Genomic DNA, 21,253 nt, shown 5'->3' with positions numbered 1-21,253 from the left:
TTTAAAAGATCAGGATCACATTTAAATATTACACGGCCATCAGCAGAGGCGGGAAATATGACTGCAAACAACTTCATATTTCCAGCCTCTGCTGACGGCCGTGTAATATTTCAATGTGATTCTGATCTTTAAAATGTTAGTTTTTGCATAATGTATTATTCCTATTTAGTTTTGGGGCGTTGTATAGCATAACGAGGTTCAGTTTACTTTCTACTGCTATTTTTGATAACTTTAAGGCATAACATTGGAGTGAAACACGGGTGTGGGAAGTGCTGTGCAATATCTGCCCAATATTAGAGCAAGACGAGTGAGGCCAGGCCTTCTGGTGTGGGTTCAGGAGCCTATTATTCCTGAGCATGTGTTTAGTGACAACAGTGCTCACGTGGACACCCCAGGAATGCATGGTGAAGTGATTTTGGTATACCCATAACACAAAGTGACTGCTATGCATCACAAGACCTTTTTGCAGACTGTGTCCCAGTATAGAATTACGTGACATGCACTGACGGCAATAACGACGATGAAAGTGAGTCTAATGGTAACACAAACAGTGACACTAATGTACCACAACATGAAAATACTTACTGTGAGGAGGTAGAAATGGACAGTGACGAGACATGCATTGACCTTGATAGTGATGAAAGGGAGCCTTATCCAACGAATGCTAGTGAAAGTGAGCCCACAACTCAGTCTTATAATGAAACTGAACTGTTGCTGACATCAATACTCAATGATTTAGTTGATGAATCTATGTGGTGATTTTTAGAGAGTGCAGAGAAAGACTTTGATCAGTACGTGATTGATTATGAAGAGGCCATTAAAGTTACACGCACTCTTCAGGATTTACGTAACTTCAAGTTACTACGATCTTCAGGGATAATACAACGAAGGAACTAAACAATGTAAGATTGTAATACTATTATCACAATACTGTTTTTACCCAAAATTACGCAAGCTTCCTCTGCCTTTGTATTCGTATGTTAATTACGCTGGGGGGTGGGAAAGGTGTAGTGGTGTTTCCTTATTATTACACACTATTATACTTAAAATTTTTATAAATCTTAGGCTATTAATAGGGATGGAAAGATAAATACTGATAGGCAAATGAGTTTTTTATTATTATTTCTTTTCTTCTTTATTTTTTTGTTGGGGGGGGGGGTAAGACGAGTGCTGTTTTTGGTGATCATTAACTTGTTTTGCAGTATTAGCCCACAATAATAAGAAAATTTTGCAAAAAAACGCGAATATTGTTGGTTTGAAGATCAAACAACTGTACATCACAGGTAGTTATTCTCATTCAACTCGCGATAAAATAATAACTACAGTATTCACAGAGCTAATTTCCAGTTCTCTCAGTACGCCATGAGAGGGATTGAGCTGCACGATAATAAAAAAAAAACCCTCTTGCTTGAAAAACAAAGTTATGGTTGTTTGGAACCTCGCAAAACTTTAAAAGCGTTTTTCTCAGCTTTTTGAATTTGGCGCTTCACCCCCTTCTAATGCGGAGCAACTCAATTCAAGTACAGTCAACCCTCAGTTTACGCGGTCCCACATTCCGCGTTTCTACGTTTACGCGGTGCCCTGCCAGAACCCAGGATGCTCACATTCCGCGGTGGGTGTACCCCTTTACACGGGTGAAGTATAATTTTTTTATTTAGCTCATAAAATTCATACAAATTATCTGGCCAGAATATAATTTACATTGCTGGAATTCTTACAATTTGATGATCATTTTGAATATAAACATCATAGATTTTGCATTAGACATACAAATTTTAGATATAATGTTTACTCTTGAGTAAATATGTTATCTTTTGTGCAAAATATATGATATTTATATTCAAAATATTCCTGGTCTTACAAGGAATCCAGCAATGTCAATTATATTATCCTAACTTTAGTCTGATTTATTATTTATTACTAAAAAGGTAAACAGTCTGGTATTCCCACACATTTATCTAGTAGGGACGTTGGTGGGGGGTGGGGGGGAGGGAGGGAGGGACCGGCGACCGACCATCTGTTACCGTGTGAAGAATATTTTTTTTTTTATTAACTGAAGATTTTTATTTTAGCTCATAAAATTCATACAAATTACCCGGCCAGAATATAATTTACATTGCTGGAATTCTTACAATTTGATGATCATTTTGAATATAAACATCATATATTTTGCATTAGACATAAAATTTTTAGATATAATGTTCACTCTGAGTAAATATGTTATCTTTTGTGCAAAATATATGACATTTATATTCAAAATATTCCTGGTCTTACAAGGAATCCAGCAATGTCAATTATATTATCCTAACTTTAATCTGAGGTATTATTTAATACTAAATGTTAAAATCTAGTTTTTTCACCCACTCTTTCTCTTGAAGGGAGGGTTGGTGGGAGGTGGGGGGGAGGGTTGGGACGGACTGACCATCTGGCTGGTTGGAAGAGGGGGGGAGGCAAGGTGGGGTACTTTGATTGACAGATAGTGTCGTGAAGAATATTTTTTTTTTTTATTAACTGAAGATATTTGTTTTAGCTCATAAAATTCATACAAATTACCCGGCCAGAATATAATTTACATTGCTGGAATTCTTACAATTTGATGATCATTTTGAATATAAACATCATAGATTTTGCATTAGACATACAAATTTTAGATGTAATGATTGCTCTGAGTAAATATGTTATCTTTTGTGAAAAATATATGACATTTATATTCAAAATATTCCTGGTCTTACAAGGAATCCAGCAATGTCAATTATATTATCCTAACTTTAGTTTGAGGTATTATTTATTACTATACCTGGTTTTCCCCCCAAAATTTCTCAGAGGTCAGAGCCAGCAGTGTAGTGTGAGAAGAGGGGGAGGGAGTCGTGTCCATTATTTGAATGGACATTAACTTGGCGACTGTATTTCTCTTAAGTATTAATTGTGTGCATGTACCATCATAAAATTAAGATGTTATTTTTACTAGAACATAGGTATTGTGTCGGAAAAAGTGGAGTTTGGGGGTCAGCCGGTCTCTATTTCATTTAATCCCATATGTTATGTTATTCACTTTACGCGTTTCTCACTTGGTACCCTGTGGGTTACAATAACCGCGTAAAGTGAGGGTTGACTGTATATGATATCTAATAAATTTCCTATGTGCTCATGTTTGAAATAATGAAAATATGTATCTTTATAGAATTTAGCTAAAGATCTTTCTCGTCAGAAACGGTATCCCAAAGATTAGGAATAAACTCATTTAGAAATCCATCATTACTTCCAGAAGAAATCAAACAGATTTACAACAGCCAATCAGGTGTAACTCTTGAGGAGGGGGCAGGACATCTCTTCTCAGCTGGAAAAAATGCACTATAGTCACTGTAACCACCAAGCTACTGAGCCAAGCTATTTTTAAATCGTATTTTTTTGGGTCGATAAACAGTATAGGGGGCCCCCAAGTTCGTAGATTTTTATTTCACAGTCCTCTATTATTCTTGGATGACACCCTGGATGTATCTATGACTGTCTGAGGGTAGTTTTAAAGTTGCCTGCATTTTCGCGGCTGGGACAGGGAGCCATTCGTTCTAGAGACAGTAATTTCCTTTACCTGTATTGTAAATATATGTGTTTGTGTGTACACACACACAAATAAATAATATTTGGAAAATTCGCTCACAAATAATGAGAAACCTTCTTCACTTAGTATTTTTACTCAGTTACATACAAACACTATCCTACATACATATTGTGGAAAAAAGTAAAAGAAATAATTCTCCTAAGGGCAAACATGTAAAGGGAACATAAATTTCTTTGCACATGAATTAGCTTGCTCAGTTAACAAACTGGAGGAAAGCGGAGTGTAGGGGATGAAGATTGTTGCTAGAGAATTGGCGTCCCAGTTGGTCTTCGTTACTATGGTGAAGCACGGAGTGTATGCAAATGGCGATGTTTTAAACTTTCATTTGGCTTTATTTACCGATTTGTCAATGCAGTATTTTTGTTGTAACTATTTACTGGTATTATTTTAATGTACTCCTCACATTTCCTGGTACTGTATATATTATTTTAAGAAAACTATGGCTACAGGAAAATAAAAGAATTTTTTTTCCAAAATACTCCTTGCTAATTTGCAAATACAGTATAGGGGGTGCATCTTATATGCCATAAAATAGAATACAGTAGTACCCCGATTTACGCGGTCAACTGAACCCACAGGGCACCGCGGAAAGTGAAATCCGCGTAAATGGAACAACAGAACATGGGATTAATTCCAATAAAGACTGGCCCAACCCCCAAACTCCATTTTTTCCAACACAATACCTATGTTGTAGTAAAAATAACATATAAATTTTATGATGGTATGCTCACACAATAAATATTTAAGAGAAATACAGTCGCCAGGTTAATGTCCATTCAAATAATAGACTCAAATCCCCCCCCCACCCTCTTCCCACCTCACTGGCCCCTACCTCTCTGAGAAATGATTGGGTGAAACACTAGATTTTAACGTTTAGTAATAAATAATACCTCAGACTAGTTAGGATAATATAATTGACATTTCTGGATTCCTTGCAGATCAGGGAATATTTTCAATGTAAACTTCATACATTTTGCACAAAAAATAAAATACAGTTAACCCTCACTTTACGCGGTTAATGTAACCCGGAGGGTACCGAGGAAAGCGAGAAACCCGTAAAGTGAATAACATAACATATGGGATTAATTGAAATGGAGTCCAGGCCGATCCCCAAACTCCACTTTTTGACGACACATAACTATGTTGTAGTAAAAATTTTATCTTAACTTTATGATGGTATGAAAAAACAAGTAATATAGAAGAGGTTAGGTTAGGAAAAATAAAGGTTAACATAGGAAAAATAAAGGTTAGGTTAGAAAACTAAAAATTAGGTGGAACACTTACGGTAGTAGAAGAGATGGGTCGGCATACGGGGATGGAGGCTGGTTCCGAGGCAGAGGGCAGATTACTCGCCCTCAGGTGAATCACCATTACTAGGTGAATCACCATCACTGTCACTTACAGTTGTCAGGGCTTCCCTGACAAATCCCTCAAAGTCATCTTCACTGCCACTATCACTGGCTTGGGCTGGCTGTGGTGGGTTGCGGGCGAAGAAATCTGTTATGCTTTGCTGACGGCTGGCGTTGATGTTGTCGTGATACACCTTGATGTACGGCTCCATAGCCTGCACCAGCCAGGTATGGAAGACTTCATAGCGGTCATTGTCGCAGGAAAGGAAGGACTTCATTTTCTCTGCACACTCCATGGCACCCTTAATATCACTATGACTTAAACTGTGTTCTTCGGAGAATGACGCACCTTCTTCCTCCTCTTCACTGACGTGTTCTTCTTCCAACATCTCGTCGGCAGTCACTTCAGGATCTCTGATCACCTCCAGGATGTCGTCGTTGGTGGTCTCGGAGAAGCCTGGAACTGTAACAGTCTGCGCAGCTTCTCTGGCAAGGTCCACTGCAACTGCAACATTCTGAACCTCACCAGTCACAGATTGACTCCTCCTCTCACCTGGTATTCCATGCAACACATGTCTCCATGCGTGACGAATTGTAGCAATAGACAGCTGATCCAATGACTCCACCAAGAAGTCCACAGCTTTCTTGATGTTAAATACTCTCCAGAATTGTTTGAACAGTATTTTTTGCTGTTCCAACTGTTGATCCTCATCTTCTTCGCTCTTGCTATCGGTGGTGGTGTCACTCAGGTTACGCAACTCTTCCCTGGTGTTGGTGTAGTCGTTCAGGAGCTGGAATTTTTTTGTTGAGAATGCAGCTTTTACATTGCAGATTAACTCCTGGTCCATGGGCTGGATTAATGACGTAGTGTTGGGAGGAAGGAAGACCACTTTTACGTTGGGGTGACGATCTAACAGTAGGGGCGAGTGTCCTGGTGCGTTGTCCAGCAGCAACAAAATATTGAATGGCACATTCTGTCGCTCACAGAATTTCTTTACATCGGGAACAAAACAGTCATCAAACCAGGAGAGGGACAGTGTAGAGAACATCCACGCCTTACGTGCGGTCAGCCAGTGGACATTTAGCTTGGTCATGTCCATGGTTTTGTAGGCGTGCGGCTTGCGTGCTGTGTGGATCACCGATAACTTGAGCTTACAGGTACCGGAGGCATTGGTGGTAAACAGGACGGTGATGCGTTCCTTCTGCATTTTCCGGCCCCGAATCCTGCTGGCATTCTTTACAACGAAGGACTTGGAAGGTAGCTTTTTCCAGAAAAGACCAGATTCGTCCATGTTAAACACCTGGTCGTCACTGTACTGTCCTTCCTCCATAATCTCGCGTAAAAACGGAGGAAATTCCCGAGCCGCAGCACGATCAGCACTCGCTTCTTCACCACCAATGTTTATATTGGTGATCTTGTTCCGGATCTTAAACCTCTGTAACCACCCAGAGGAAGCATTAAAGGGTTTGGGCTCTGTAGTTCCCATCTTTCGTGCCACTGCCATGTACAGTTCACGTGCGTAGTCCTTAACAGAGCGCGTGTCGACCGCCATGTTCCGTCGCGCCTGACGCACCAAGTACCTCACAAGTAATTTTTTTGTCTTGAGAAGCACCTGGTTGTGAAAATACTTGATCATAGAAGCACCTGTAGACTTTGTGATCTTCATGTGCTCCTTTATCTTGGCTGCATCCTTCTTTATAGTCCGGATCGTAGATTCGTTCACACCATGCTGGCGCGCCAAATCAACCTGCCTTGTTCCTTTCTCCAACTCTTGGATGATGGTATACTTCACCTCGTAGCTTAAGGAACGTCGTGTCTTCTTTGGCTTAGTGCCGCTGGGTCCAGGTAAGGAAAGGTTTCTCTCTGGGGGTGGTGGTCCGGCGGAAGCCATTTTACGGAACAATGGATGCGCGTTTACACGGAGTGGCCTTGAGGGATGAAACTGCCGCGGCTAGGTCAAGCGTCGTCTTTCCTCCCTCCCTCCCTCCCCGGGTGGACACGTCATAATACTTTAAGCCAATTACAGCTAGCAGCAGAGGGGGGTAGGGATGCATGGCCAATCACAGGTCTGATACGTCATATGACGTCAGTGATAACGCAACAAAGACACACACTGCGCAACCTTACCGCGCCGCTTGCCCAAGCGGAGGGAGGAGGCGAGGAGCACAGGCAGGCAGGCAGGCGGGCGGGTGGCGGGTGGGGCGAATCTAAAAATAGCGTCGCGCCAGACACTCTCCGCGTAATGGGGTTCACGTACCGCATAATTTGAGCACGTGAGGTTCTGGCAAGGCACCGCGTTAACGTGGAAACGCGGAATGCGGGACCGCGTAAAGTGAGGGTTAACTGTACTTGCTTTGTGTAAACTAAATTATTACATTACATCTAAAATTTGTATGTCTAATGCAAAATCCATGATGTTTATATTCAAAATGATCATCATATTGTAAGAATTCCAGCAATGTAAATTATATTCTGGTCCAGTAATTTGTATGAATTTTATGAGCTAAAACAAATATCTTCACGACACTATCTGTCAATCAAAGTACCCCAACTTGCCTCCCCCCCTCTTCCAACAGCGCCAGATGGTCGGTCAGTCCCAACCGTACCCCCCACCCCCCACCTTCCCTCCCTACCAGAGAAATGTTGGGTGAAAAAACTAATTTTAACTTTTAGTAACAAATAATACCTCAGACTAAAGTTAGGATAATATAATTGACATTGCTGGATTCCTTGTAAGACCAGGAACATTTTAAATATAAATGTCATATATTTTGCACAAAAGATAACATATTTACTCAGAGTAAACATTATATCTAAAATTCGTATGTCTAATGCAAAATCTATGATGTTTATATTCAAAAGGATCATCAAATTGTAAGAATTCCAGCAATATAAATTATATTCTGGCCGGGTAATTTGTATGAATTTTATGAGCTAAATAAAAAAAAAATTATACTTCACGCGTATATGGGTAGATGAACCGCGTATAGTGAAAGTTCGGTTCTGGCGAGGCACCGCGTATATGAGAAATCGCGTAAAGCGGGGTACAACTGTACTGTATTTTTGGCTTTTTTTATATAATTATTTTTCATTTTTATACATTTAGTACATACACCAGAAGATTCAGACATTCGGCTTTTGCAGATAGGTAGTCTCCCCTTTTAGCTGAGTAATTCAAATGATGAGTTATATGAAAGTTGTTACAGCACCACAAAAGACCAATACTGATAAACAACACTTAAAAAATGACAACCCTCTACAGTAATAAAAATATCTGGCCAAACAAACGAATAGGTCTGGCAGAGGTATTTAACCTGTGGTAATTACCATCCCCCTTCAACCCATCCAATTTGCCCTTTTTTGGAGTGTAAACAGTTGACATCACCGAAAAAAAAAAGTGAGCAGGGTTGGGATTTCTGAATACATTCAGCTCATCTGTCTCTTTTTCTTCTGTGGGGTTCCAACTGGTTCGCAGGCCTGTTAGCCACTTCTCTTCTGCACTGTTGGCAAGTACTGTACATGAACTGGCTCCAGAATGCATATGTACCTGTGCCAAAGCTGTACTCATACTTTATTCATAGTTTTATGAAACTTCAAAAGTTAACATTCTTGTTGTTCAGGGGTGGAGGAAGCATGTTTCATAAATGGCTCAGTGCCTTACCCGAAGTGTAGATTTGTTTCCAAAACCATGGAGGAATTAGTGAAAAATCAGATATATGAACAGAGAAAATCTACCCGTTTACTTAAAATTAGCAAGCAATCTATATCTATCTACAGGGTCAATATAAAATCTAAAAAGATCTCATAGATTAAACGCAAACAATAAAAAGTGCACTAACCATATTGTATTTACACCGCTCTATGAGTTCATATGCAGTCTCTGTCCGAAGAAATTTGTGTAAGACATCAGCATTCAAGAGAATGGAATCTTCATGTTGCCGGATGCTTGTAGAAAATCCGGGCCATATAGAAATCCTGTAATATATATCAGAAATTCTGAAATCCCAAACTTTTCCCTCTTTAAACCCTACCTGGTGCTGGATGAGGCTCTTTTAGCCCCTCCCTCAGCTTATTCCTTGGTACATATTTAGCTAAATACATACAATTTCCTATACAGGTAGTTCTGCTATTACGCGAAGGTTGTGTTCTTGTAAAACATCGTGTTATAGAAATTCGCGTAATAGAAATAACGGCTTATGGAGAAAATAGGGTTAGGTGCAGATTACTCCAAATCGAAAAAAAAATTCGTAGTTAGCCTAACACAAAGGATAGCAGTCTAAATAAATGTTACATTCATATCTAATAATGAAATCATACAGCAAATGTTACACTTTACCTTGAAAAAATATGAATATAACTTGATGGGGGAGAAGGTTGATGTTGAGGAGTCATGAAACATCAAGCTTTTCTTCAAGTGTTATAGCCTTTCTTTTACGATCACCACCGGAAATGCGATCACCAGAATGCTTCCCAGAGATATTCTTCTTTTCCATAGTCACAAAATTGGAGAAACAGTAATCAGAATTCACTGAGGACGCTTAAAAACTTCACACGTGTTTCAAACTGAACGTGTGGAGTAAACAGAGCGCGCGGGTCTAAAACGCTATGTATTTTGTTTTTCTCTTATTTAAAATTTTACAATTTACATATACTGTACAGGTATACTGTATACATAAATATTACATAAATTATTTCTGCAATTGTTCACAAACAAAACACATAAATCAATTGAACATGTGATGTCGAACGTGAACTGTAAACACTGCATAACCCCGCGCCAAGCCACAACACTGTACAGTACACTTTAAACGCTACGTATTTAGTTTTTCTCTTTTATTTAAATTTTTACAATTTACATACAGTATATATATATGTAAATTGTAATTTACATATTATTCATATTATGCTACAGCGCCCACAAAACATGAGAAACGTTCGAGTCCCCTAGTAGAGATGTCCGTTCTCTATCCACTTCAGGATGTCTTAGTCCTTCGTTTTCTTTTTGTGTACTTGCTCAGGGACTCAAGTATTTCTGTATATAACACAGCATGATAAGGGAATTTTAAATTATGAGTGAATGAATTTATTATACAGTGATCAATTAACATAGTTTTGGTGTGTTTAAGTAGTATTCAGGCGCCTTCAGCCTAGTAATTTTACGACATTCGTATCACTCACTGTAAACCACGAATTACATCCATACACAGAGAGAGAGGCCAAGCGCTCTGTTTACATCACACACACACAAATATTACATACCGTATATCTCGGCCTATTTTATAATCAGTCATGTACTGAATATTCTATGTGAAGAATATAAATTTTAAATGAATTATTTATAGTGCGGTCGACTTCCTACACAAAGACGGGCTATAAATAGTCGTCTTATCTCCCCTCCATCTATTACCCTCTGTTCTCAGAGAGAAGGTTTTGGTAAATAACTTTTGTTTGTTTATTTTCATTGTTTGTCTAATTTATCATGTTGTATCAAAGTAATACTGTATTACTAAAAATTTTAGGCAGCTACCAAACAGGGAGATACTACCGCCTGGGAAAATATTGGAAGAATAATGTATAGTATTGTCTAATGGTAGATCCTACTTCCATATGGCATCACGAAAATTGTGACCAAGTCTTAGGTTGCTGATCTATCTTTCTGCCTCATTTACACACACTTGCAGAGTTTCAATTGTCTCTCTTCCTTTGACAACACAACATACATACAATATAATTTTTCTCACCTTTGATCTTTTTTCCTTTTTGCATTTATTTATGGTTGGTTATTTAAAATAAGGCCAATTCACTTCAAGTATTGGCATCAAATTTTACCGGCTGGTGTACACTAGTGACTCACTTAAGCGGCAGTTATTTAACTGGAACTAGTGTTGGTGTGAGTAAAATATTTCCATTTACTTGAAATAGATTTGCCGATTTATTTGTTTATTTATTTATAATATACACCTAGACCCTGACTTACGATGGGGTTAGGGACCCAAATCCAGGTCGTAAGTCCGACATGGTCGTAAGTCCGACATGGTCGTAAGTCCGACATAGATAAAAAAAAAAAAAAAAAAAAAAAATTAATAAAAAATCTTCAATGAAATACAGTACAGTAAAAGTAATGAATAATGATGAATGGATACAGTACAGTGAAAGTAATAAATAATAAGGAATGGATACAGTGTGACTGAGCACTTACCCTTTAATGTAGTCAGCTGAATGCACATGGGGCCCCCATAATTTTCTAATTATACATGGAGACTACATTAACTGGAAACGTTTCGGTATAGAAAATGCGTGTGTCATTTAAATTTTTATTTTATTTATTTATTTTATTTTTTTATCTATATCTGAGGCGGTCGTAAGTCCCGACGGTCGTAAGTCCACGTAGTCGTAAGTCGGGGTCTAGGTGTACTGTAATATGTTAAACACACTGCAAGTATTTCTTTAATTTATATACTTGTTTCGCGAAAAAAGGAGGCTACCATTATACCTGGTAGGTGAAGTTGACCAGACATTTATGGTGATCATTAAGGACCAAACTCTGAATCCATGACGTGACTTCTGTTCATCATTTATATCCTAAATTTACCACTGTTGGTAGTTTCAAGAATTAACGCAGTCATTTACTGAATATTCTTTGTAAAAAAATAATTTTTAAATGAATTATTTATTGGAGATAAGTATTATCATCAGTAAATATACAGATATGCATTACTGACCACTTCCGAACACAAGGACAGCTAAAAATAGCCACAGGCGGTCACAGTCAAGGTCACTTTCCCTTTCTTGTCACTGGCACATGGGGGGGGGGGGATGATAGCAGCTATGTTTATTACCTGGGTATATTGTTCTTTTACGGTATGTTAGACTGGTTTATAGTACATTTTTATTATTTTAATATACCGGTTATCTTCATTTTAATCCAGCTTCCCAAACGTAAGTTTCAGTATAAAATAATTAGTGGTAGGACCTTGTGAGTGGTTTACGATGTTTCCATCACCACTCTTGACACGCTAAACCGCAATATTTAAGAGGTAAGAATTTTATATCTGGTGCCTAAGACGACCCCCTAACTTTGGGCTAATTTTTTTATGGTTCAAATTCCTTCTTATAGGCCGAGATATACGGTAAATTATTTCTGCAATTGTTCACAAGCAAAACACATTAATCAATTGAACATGTGATGTCGAACATGAACTGTAAACACTGCATAACCCCGCGCCAAGCCACAACAACCGTTCGAGTGGAATCGCGTTAGAGCAAACGCGTTCGCGTTTTACAAATATTGTTCCTCTATTCATCAATTGCGTTAGAGCCAATTCGCGTTGTCAAAACACACGTTATAGCAGAACTCCCTGTATTCTCAAAGAAAACTAATAAAAATATGAAAAAAACCTAATTATTTAATTATCATTGACCTTTCCATCCAATGAATTCTATTTTTATTGAATTTATGGTCAAAAATAAAATAATGAATATGAAACAATATAAAACTCGGATGAACACTTGTGAGAAAGCTGGTGCTGCCGACACACGCTAACAGACATGTGATTAACACTCACAGGTATAGAGTCCTATACAGTAGAACGTAGATTATAACGCAAGACACGTTCCAAGAGAGGTCGCTTTAAACTGAATTCGCACTAAATCGAAGTGTTGTTTCAATGGAATAATTTATTTTGGTACTTGAGAGAAACACAAAATACTAAAAAGACTGACAGTCTACTCAGATGCACCTCAGCCCATCTCCTAGAATAAACAAAACTTTGTTTTCTGTTGTATTATGTTAAAAGAAACACTAATAAATCAACACAGCTAAAATTAATGGATGTGAAATGGTCTGTTTACTGGCTGGGAAGATGGGGAGGAGGGAGGGAGGTGAGGTGATATGTTTGACAGTTGATGCCAAGGTCTAGTGTTTATTTATTTACCTGTCCTGGGGGTTGACAGTGACATGTTTGACAGTTAGCGTCAAAGGTCTAGTGAAGTATTTATTTGTTTATTTATGTCCTTTAGATTGAGTTATTGTTTTTTGTTGATAAAATGTCACAGAAGTGATCAGGGAGAATATAATTTACATTGCTGGAAGTCTTATAAGATAGTGATTTATTTGAATATATTCATGCTACAGTTGGCACTAGAATTTTTTTTAAGTAATCATTTAGTACATTTAGTACAGCTTTGCCCTTAGGACAGTGTAGCGTGCCCAGAGAAACATTAGGCACGAATTTTAAAATACCATGCTTTAGATTGGCTCGCGCAAAAATAGGAAATATTTTCTTTAAATTAAAACATTGTCCTTAATTGTAGGTGTCGCTTTAAATCAATAATCTTAAATTGAATCGCTTTAAATCAACGTTCTACTGTACCCTTTAAACACTAACCTGTCCCATAAGCCACGCACTTCATCTATACCTACAAATTGATGATTGGTTCCCCTGAGCGTCTTACCTCCCCCCCAAGCTGTGCGTGTACAAGAGAGTATTTTTATCGACCTTTTATGATAAATATTTAAAATTTTCTAACATCCTTTCTGTAGTGCTAATGCCTTGAAATCATTTGCATTTTGATGGTTCATATAATTATTTAACTTTATTTTAGATAATGATAGGTCTGCTTACAAACTGTCAACACATTTAGAAAATAAAAGGCAGCCCAAAGAACATTTTATCCGTATTGTTTACTCTATTTCATTCTAAATTGATTATTATCATTTAAAAATAATTAGTTTTGTAAGATTTTATTTACTGACTGATTACAGCTCTTCCCCGACTTACGACGGGGTTAGGGACCCACATCCAGGTCTTAAGTCGAAAATACTTAAATAATACATAGAAAATCGAAAATGGGTGCCTCTTTTTCTTCTCAGCACCACAAAACTCTTACTTTTAAGCTTGCCAGCCATTTTAAGTTGATTACAAACGAAAATTATCTCTGTGTACTGACGTTGGGACTCGAAAATACGTAATTTGAAAAAATTTTGGTACGACTGAGGCAGGTCGTAAGTCGAGTAGGTCGTAAGTCGGGGAGGAGCTGCAGTAGTTAAATTTTTGAGAGGGCTTATATGTAAGAATTTATGGCCAATGCATATTGTAATTTCACCTGAATTTATAAATAAAATAAATAAATAAATAAATAAATAGAATAAAAAATACAGTTAACCCTCACTTTACGCGGTCCCGCATTCCGCGTTTCCACGTTAACGCGGTGCCTTGCCAGAACCTCACGTGCTCAAATTACGCGGTACGTGAACCCCATTACGCGGAGAGTGTCCGGAGCGACGCTATTTTTAGATTCGCCCCATCCGCCACCCGCCCGCCTGCCTGCCTGTGCTCCTTGCCTCCTCCCTCCGCTTGGGCAAGCGGCGCGGTAAGGTTGCGCAGTGTGTCTCTTTGTTGCGTTATCACTGACGTCATATGACGTATCAGACCTGTGATTGGCCATGCATCCCTACCCCCCTCTGCTGCTAGCTGTAATTGGCTTAAAGTATTATGACATGTCCACCCCGGGGAGGGAGGGAGGGAGGGAGGGAGGGAGGGAGGAAAGACGACGCTTGACCTAGCCGCGGCAGTTTCATCCCTCAAGGCCACTCCGTGTAAACGCGCATCCATTGTTCCGTAAAATGGTTTCCGCCGGACCACCACCCCCAGAGAGAAACCTTTCCTTACCTGGACCCAGCGGCACTAAGCCAAAGAAGACACGACGTTCCTTAAGCTACGAGGTGAAGTATACCATCATCCAAGAGTTGGAGAAAGGAACAAGGCAGGTTGATTTGGCGCGCCAGCATGGTGTGAACGAATCTACGATCCGGACTATAAAGAAGGATGCAGCCAAGATAAAGGAGCACATGAAGATCACAAAGTCTACAGGTGCTTCTATGATCAAGTATTTTCACAACCAGGTGCTTCTCAAGACAGAAAAATTACTTGTGAGGTACTTGGTGCGTCAGGCGCGACGGAACATGGCGGTCGACACGCGCTCTGTTAAGGACTACGCACGTGAACTGTACATGGCAGTGGCACGAAAGATGGGAACTACAGAGCCCAAACCCTTTAATGCTTCCTCTGGGTGGTTACAGAGGTTTAAGATCCGGAACAAGATCACCAATATAAACATTGGTGGTGAAGAAGCGAGTGCTGATCGTGCTGCGGCTCGGGAATTTCCTCCGTTTTTACGTGAGATTATGGAGGAAGGACAGTACAGTGACGACCAGGTGTTTAACATGGACGAATCTGGTCTTTTCTGGAAAAAGCTACCTTCCAAGTCCTTCGTTGTAAAGAATGCCAGCAGGATTCGGGGCCGGAAAATGCAGAAGGAACGCATCACCGTCCTGTTTACCACCAATGCCTCCGGTACCTGTAAGCTCAAGTTATCGGTGATCCACACAGCACGCAAGCCGCATGCCTACAAAACCATGGACATGACCAAGCTAAATGTCCACTGGCTGACCGCACGTAAGGCGTGGATGTTCTCTACACTGTCCCTCTCCTGGTTTGATGACTGTTTTGTTCCCGATGTAAAAAAATTCTGTGAGCGACAGAATGTGCCATTCAATATTTTGTTGCTGCTGGACAACGCACCAGGACACTCGCCCCTACTGTTAGATCGTCACCCCAACGTAAAAGTGGTCTTCCTTCCTCCCAACACTACGACATTAATCCAGCCCATGGACCAGGAGTTAATCTGCAATGTAAAAGCAGCATTCTCAACAAAAAAATTCCAGCTCCTGAACGACTACACCAACACCAGGGAAGAGTTGTGTAACCTGAGTGACACCACCACCGATAGCAAGAGCGAAGAAGATGAGGATCAACAGTTGGAACAGCAAAAAATACTGTTCAAACAATTCTGGAGAGTATTTAACATCAAGAAAGCTGTGGACTTCTTGGTGGAGTCATTGGATCAGCTGTCTATTGCTACAATTCGTCACACATGGAGACATGTGTTGCATGGAATACCAGGTGAGAGGAGGAGTCAATCTGTGACTGGTGAGGTTCAGAATGTTGCAGTAGCAGTGGACCTTGCCAGAGAAGCTGCGCAGACTGTTACAGTTCCAGGCTTCTCCGAGACCACCAACGACGACATCCTGGAGGTGATCAGAGATCCTGAAGTGACTGCCGACGAGATGTTGGAAGAAGAACACGTCAGTGAAGAGGAGGAAGAAGGTGCGTCATTCTCCGAAGAACACAGTTTAAGTCATAGTGATATTAAGGGTGCCATGGAGTGTGCAGAGAAAATGAAGTCCTTCCTTTCCCGCGACAATGACGATGACCGCTATGAAGTCTCCATACCCGGCTGGTGCAGGCTATGGAGCCGTACATCAAGGTGTATCACGACATCATCAACGCCAGCCGTCAGCAAAGCATAACAGATTTCTTCGCCCGCAACCCACCACAGCCAGCCCAAGCCAGTGATAGTGGCAGTGAAGATGACTTTGAGGGATTTGTCAGGGAAGCCCTGACAACTGTAAGTGACAGTGATGGTGATTCACCTAGTAATGGTGATTCACCTGAGGGCCAGTAATCTGCCCTCTGCCTCGGAACCAGCCTCCATCCCCGTATGCCGACCCATCTCTTCTACTACCGTAAGTGTTCCACCTAATTTTTAGTTTTCTAACCTGACCTTTATTTTTCCTAACCTAACCTCTTCTATATTACTTGTTTTTTCATACCATCATAAAGTTAAGATAAAATTTTTACTACAACATAGTTATGTGTCGTCAAAAAGTGGAGTTTGGGGATCGGCCTGGACTCCATTTCAATTAATCCCATATGTTATGTTATTCACTTTACGCATTTCTCGCTTTCCGCGGTACCCTCCGGGTTACATTAACCGCGTAAAGTGAGGGTTAACTGTACATGAAATGCACTGGGGGGGGCGGGGGGGGGGGCGGTAGGCATTGCCAACTGTCAGGTGTTTGTGTCAGTCTTTCAGAATATTTTTATATTTCAAGATCAAAGATTAAAAAATCTTCCTTCACTAAAATAGTTCCATTTCATAACTTTGGCATAAATGTTCAAAACTAAAAACCATATACAGTACAGTGATCCCCCAGTTAACGAACGCCTCGGTTAATGAAATCTCGGTTAACGAATTACCGTCCATAAGAATCTTCAATTCGGTTAACGAAATTTTTATGAAGTCATGTCAACATGTTTTCGCTTGCTCACCAGCTGGAATATCAGTCCGCCAATACAGTAATCGGTTCTATAGCTTAAATTCGTTCCCATTTGAGTAAATATCAAGAAGGTTGTACTATTCAATAATTTTCCAAGTTTTATATTAAATTTTTAGTCATTTTAACATTTATTTAACATAAATGCAGTGCAAGAAACTAGTTTTTGGTGCGCCAATCAGCCACTTGACTCACCCACCAAGGCGGCAGTTTGTGTGTCTGGTCAGTGGAGGTAACATCTTGCTTGTGGCTCTCTTGAACAAACTACTTTTAAGTTTTTACAGTACAATTATTGGTCATTCTGAAATTTATTTAACATTGACAATATATAGTGCAGTGCGGTGTTGATTTAAAGAAAATAATCTTGAATTACACCTAGTGAACTTAAAATTTTATGGGTGAAATGACGGCATCAAGCATGGGGTGATTTCTCTTACACCCCAACTTCCTTCTCTCCTCCCTTGTCCTCCACCCCCACTTCTAATTCCCATCATCATCATCATCATCATCAACCAGGAGCCTTCTACATACACACCTCAAAGTAAGTGTCCTTTACTGCATTTTTTTTTTACTTTGTATGTAATTTTCGGTGAGCTGGAACCAATTACCCAAAATTCCATTGAAACAATGGTTTCAGTTTTATATATACAGTCGGCCCTAAATATACCCGTGAATGTAAAAAATCCATGTTCCGATGTTCAAGATATGTTACTCGTTTTCTTAATTGTTTTCGGTTAAAATACTGTTATATTAGTGATATTCTATTCATACTGTGCTTGATATAATACATTCACGGAAATGTAATATTTTTGCAACTACAATGCTGATGTCAACACAAGCGTGGTTACAGTGAGACTGTGTGTGTGTGGGGGGGGGGGATTTGAATAATGTATATTCCTTTGAAAGTATATTCCTCCAGCGGCAATCTGCGTATTTGCAAATCCGTGTAAGTTAAACCTGCGTATGTTAAGGGCCGACTGTATTGTATTTGGGACAATTTCTTATACGATCTCTGGTCAGCATCATGGCGACCACAACACGTCTTCTTCGTGAAGTCGCTTAGATCGTTGTGACTATTTCTTGCCTTTAAGTCACTCGGTGAATGTCGCTGCGCCCTCCCGGGCTCGTCTTCACTGAAAGAAAATATGTGGATATACCTATTTATATATACATATATATGTATACTGTTTATGGTTTTCTTTGTCCCAATTATTCACGTACTAGTATGAATGCCATGACTATCTCTCTCCCTACTCTTATGTTCGTTCACAAAACACCTTTGGGCTTCCGCCCTCGGTTTTCTAATTGCTCTCAGTATAAAGGCCAGAGTTGAGTTTTTCTCTTCATAACTTTATTTTATTGATGTCCCTCAGTAGCGAGTTCAGCCTTTCCAGGAGAACTTTATCGAGGCTGCTAGACTAAGCGTTCCTTCCGGAATGTTGACCTTCCGGTCTTCCTAGCAATCTAGAGTTATGTTGAAATGGAATTTGCATCCTTATATAGGTTATATGACAACAATTCAGGGTGGAATTCTCAACCCAATAAATATTGCTAGAGTAATAGTGAACGATGTTGCCAATAGTGCGCTATGTTAGCGGCTCAGCACTGTCAACCCTGCCGGGTGATAGTACGCACGCAGGCATTTTCGCTTAAGTTATTACTTGGGGGATAATGTCTGTGCCCCTGATTGGCAACAAATAGAGATCTTGATGATCCCTCTAAATAAAATGTTCCAAATGAAATTAGTTATGTAAAAATAATTTTCTTGAGCTAAGGGATACTTGAGATAAGAGTGAGAAGACGGATACGACTAGCGAGTTAATTGTTTATACAGTATAGATAGGATTTACGAGGTTTTCGTTTACGTGTTTGGTCATTTACGCGGTGCCTTGCCAGAATGAAAATGCTTTAATTACGCGGTAAATTTGGTCAATTACGCGGAGAGCGGCTGGAGGTCCAGACGCGCCGTGCCATTTTTTGTTCACGCGGTCCATTCTCGCCCATACAAGGGAAGCGGTGCGACTATGGGTGCGCAGTATGTCGCTGTTGCGTTATCGCTGACGTCATATGACGTATTGGACTGTAATTGGGCCACTTATCCTTACCTCCCTCCACCGCTAGCTGTGATCGGTCTAATGTTATATGACGTGGCCTGGCACGGGAGGGAAGCTACTGACCTAGCCGCATCAGTCTCATTGTTCTCAGTCACCGCGTATACTGTTCTCTCTTGTGCTCGCTAATCTGTTCAACAATGGCTTCCACTGGACCCCCACCACCCCAGAAAAACCTTGATTTACCTGGACCAAGTCGCCCCAAACCCAAGAAGATACGACGTGCCCTAAGTTACAAAGTTAAGTACAAGATCGTGCAAGATTTGGAGAAAAGAACGAGACAAGTTGATTTGGCGCGCCAGCATGGCGTGAAAGAATCTACGATCCAGACGATCAAGAAGGATGCCACCAAGATTGAAGAACAAATGAGCATCACATAGTCTGCAGGTGCTTCAATGGTGAAGTATTGTCAGAATAAGGTGCTGCTCAAGACTGAGAACTTACTGGTGAGCTACTTAATTCGTCAGGCAAGACGTAACATGGCTGTGGACAAGCGGGCAGTGCAGGACTACGTTCATGAACTGTACTCATCAGTGGTGCGCAAGATGGGAATTGCAGAGCCCAAACCCTTCACTGCTTCCTCTGGATGGCTGCAAGGATTTAAGAAACGGATCAAGATTACCAACATTAACATTGTTGGTGAAGGAGCCAGTGCTAACCGTGCTGCCGCCATGGATTTTCCTCCATTCTTACGAGAAGTTATGGAGGAAGGACAGTACACCGACGACCAGGAGTTCAACATGGATGAATCCGGTCTGTTTTGAAAAAAATTATCTTCCAAGACCTTCGTTGTCAAGTCTGCCAGCAAGTATCGGGGCCAGAAATTGCAGGCAGGAGTGCATCACCGTCCTGTTTACTACCAATGCCTCCATTACCTGTAAGCACAAGTTGTCGGTGATCCACACAGCCCGCAAGCCGCACACCTACAAGAACATGGACATGACCAAGCTAAATGTCCACTGGCTAACTTCACGTAAGGCGTGGATGTTCACTGGTCTGTCCCTCACCTGGTTTGACGACTGTTTCGTTCCCGACGTGAAGAAATTCTACGCACAAAATAATGTGCCATTCAACATTTTGTTGCTGCTTGACAACGCACCAGAACACTCGCCCCTACTGTTGGATTGTCACCCCAATGTAAAAGTGGTCTTCCTTCCTCTCAACACTACGTCGTTAATCCAGCCCTTGGACCAGGAGTTGATATGCAACGTGAAGGCTGCATTCTCCGAAAAGAAGTTTAAGCTCCTGAACGACTACACCAACACCAAGGATGAGTTGCGTAACCTTCTGAGTGGCACAGACAGCGAGAGCGACGACGAGGATCCAGAACAAGAGTTGGCGGAGCATGAAGTGCGAGTTAAACAGTTTTGGAATATGTTTAACGTCAAGAAAGCTGTTGATTTCTTGGTGGAGGCATGGGGGCAGCTGTCTGTGGCAACGATTTGTCACGCGTGGCGGCATGTGTTGCAAGGTATCCCAGGTGGGAGGCAGAGGCAAACTGTGGCTGGTGAGGTTCAGTCTGTTGCAGTGGCAGTGGACCTTGCAAGAGAAGCTGCACAGAGTGTTACAGCTGCAGGCTTCTCCGAGACCACCAACGACGACATCATGGAGGTAATCAGGGATACTGAGGTGACTGCCGACGAGATGTTGGAAGACGATGACGTCAGTGAGGAGGCAGGTGGTGCGGCAGGAAGAGAACAGAAGTTAACTCATGGTGATGTAAAGGATGCCATCGAGTTCGCAGAGAAACTAAAGCTCACCCTTTCAAAAGACCATGTCATTCACCGGTATGAAGTCTTCAATAACCTTCTAGACCAAAGTATGGAGCAGTATATCCAGATGTATCATGACCACATCAACACTAACCGTCAGCGTAGCATCACTGACTTCTTCGCCCGCAACCCACCACAGCCAGCCCAAGCCAGAGACAATGATGGTGACTTTGAGGGGTTTGTCAGGGAGGCCCTGACAACTATGGTGGATAATGATGGTGAT

The 21,253-nt window shown here is 40.6% G+C and overlaps 1 protein-coding gene across 1 annotated transcript in view; it reads right to left on the bottom strand.

Moving 5' to 3' along the window:
• Positions 1 to 21,253, bottom strand: part of LOC121871710 (piwi-like protein Siwi) — a 143,567-nt gene that overhangs the window by 64,028 nt on the left and 58,286 nt on the right. The window contains exon 8 of the mRNA XM_042374123.1: positions 8,809 to 8,944. Within this exon, the coding sequence (XP_042230057.1) occupies positions 8,809 to 8,944 (136 nt within the window). The remainder of the gene's footprint in view (positions 1 to 8,808; positions 8,945 to 21,253) is intronic.

This window comes from Homarus americanus, unplaced genomic scaffold, assembly GCF_018991925.1.
Source record: "Homarus americanus isolate GMGI-L3 unplaced genomic scaffold, GMGI_Hamer_2.0 scaffold39675, whole genome shotgun sequence".
NCBI lineage: Eukaryota > Metazoa > Arthropoda > Malacostraca > Decapoda > Nephropidae > Homarus > Homarus americanus.
The sequence above is the reverse complement of the archived record's forward strand: the minus strand, read 5'-3'. Positions and strand labels throughout refer to the sequence as shown.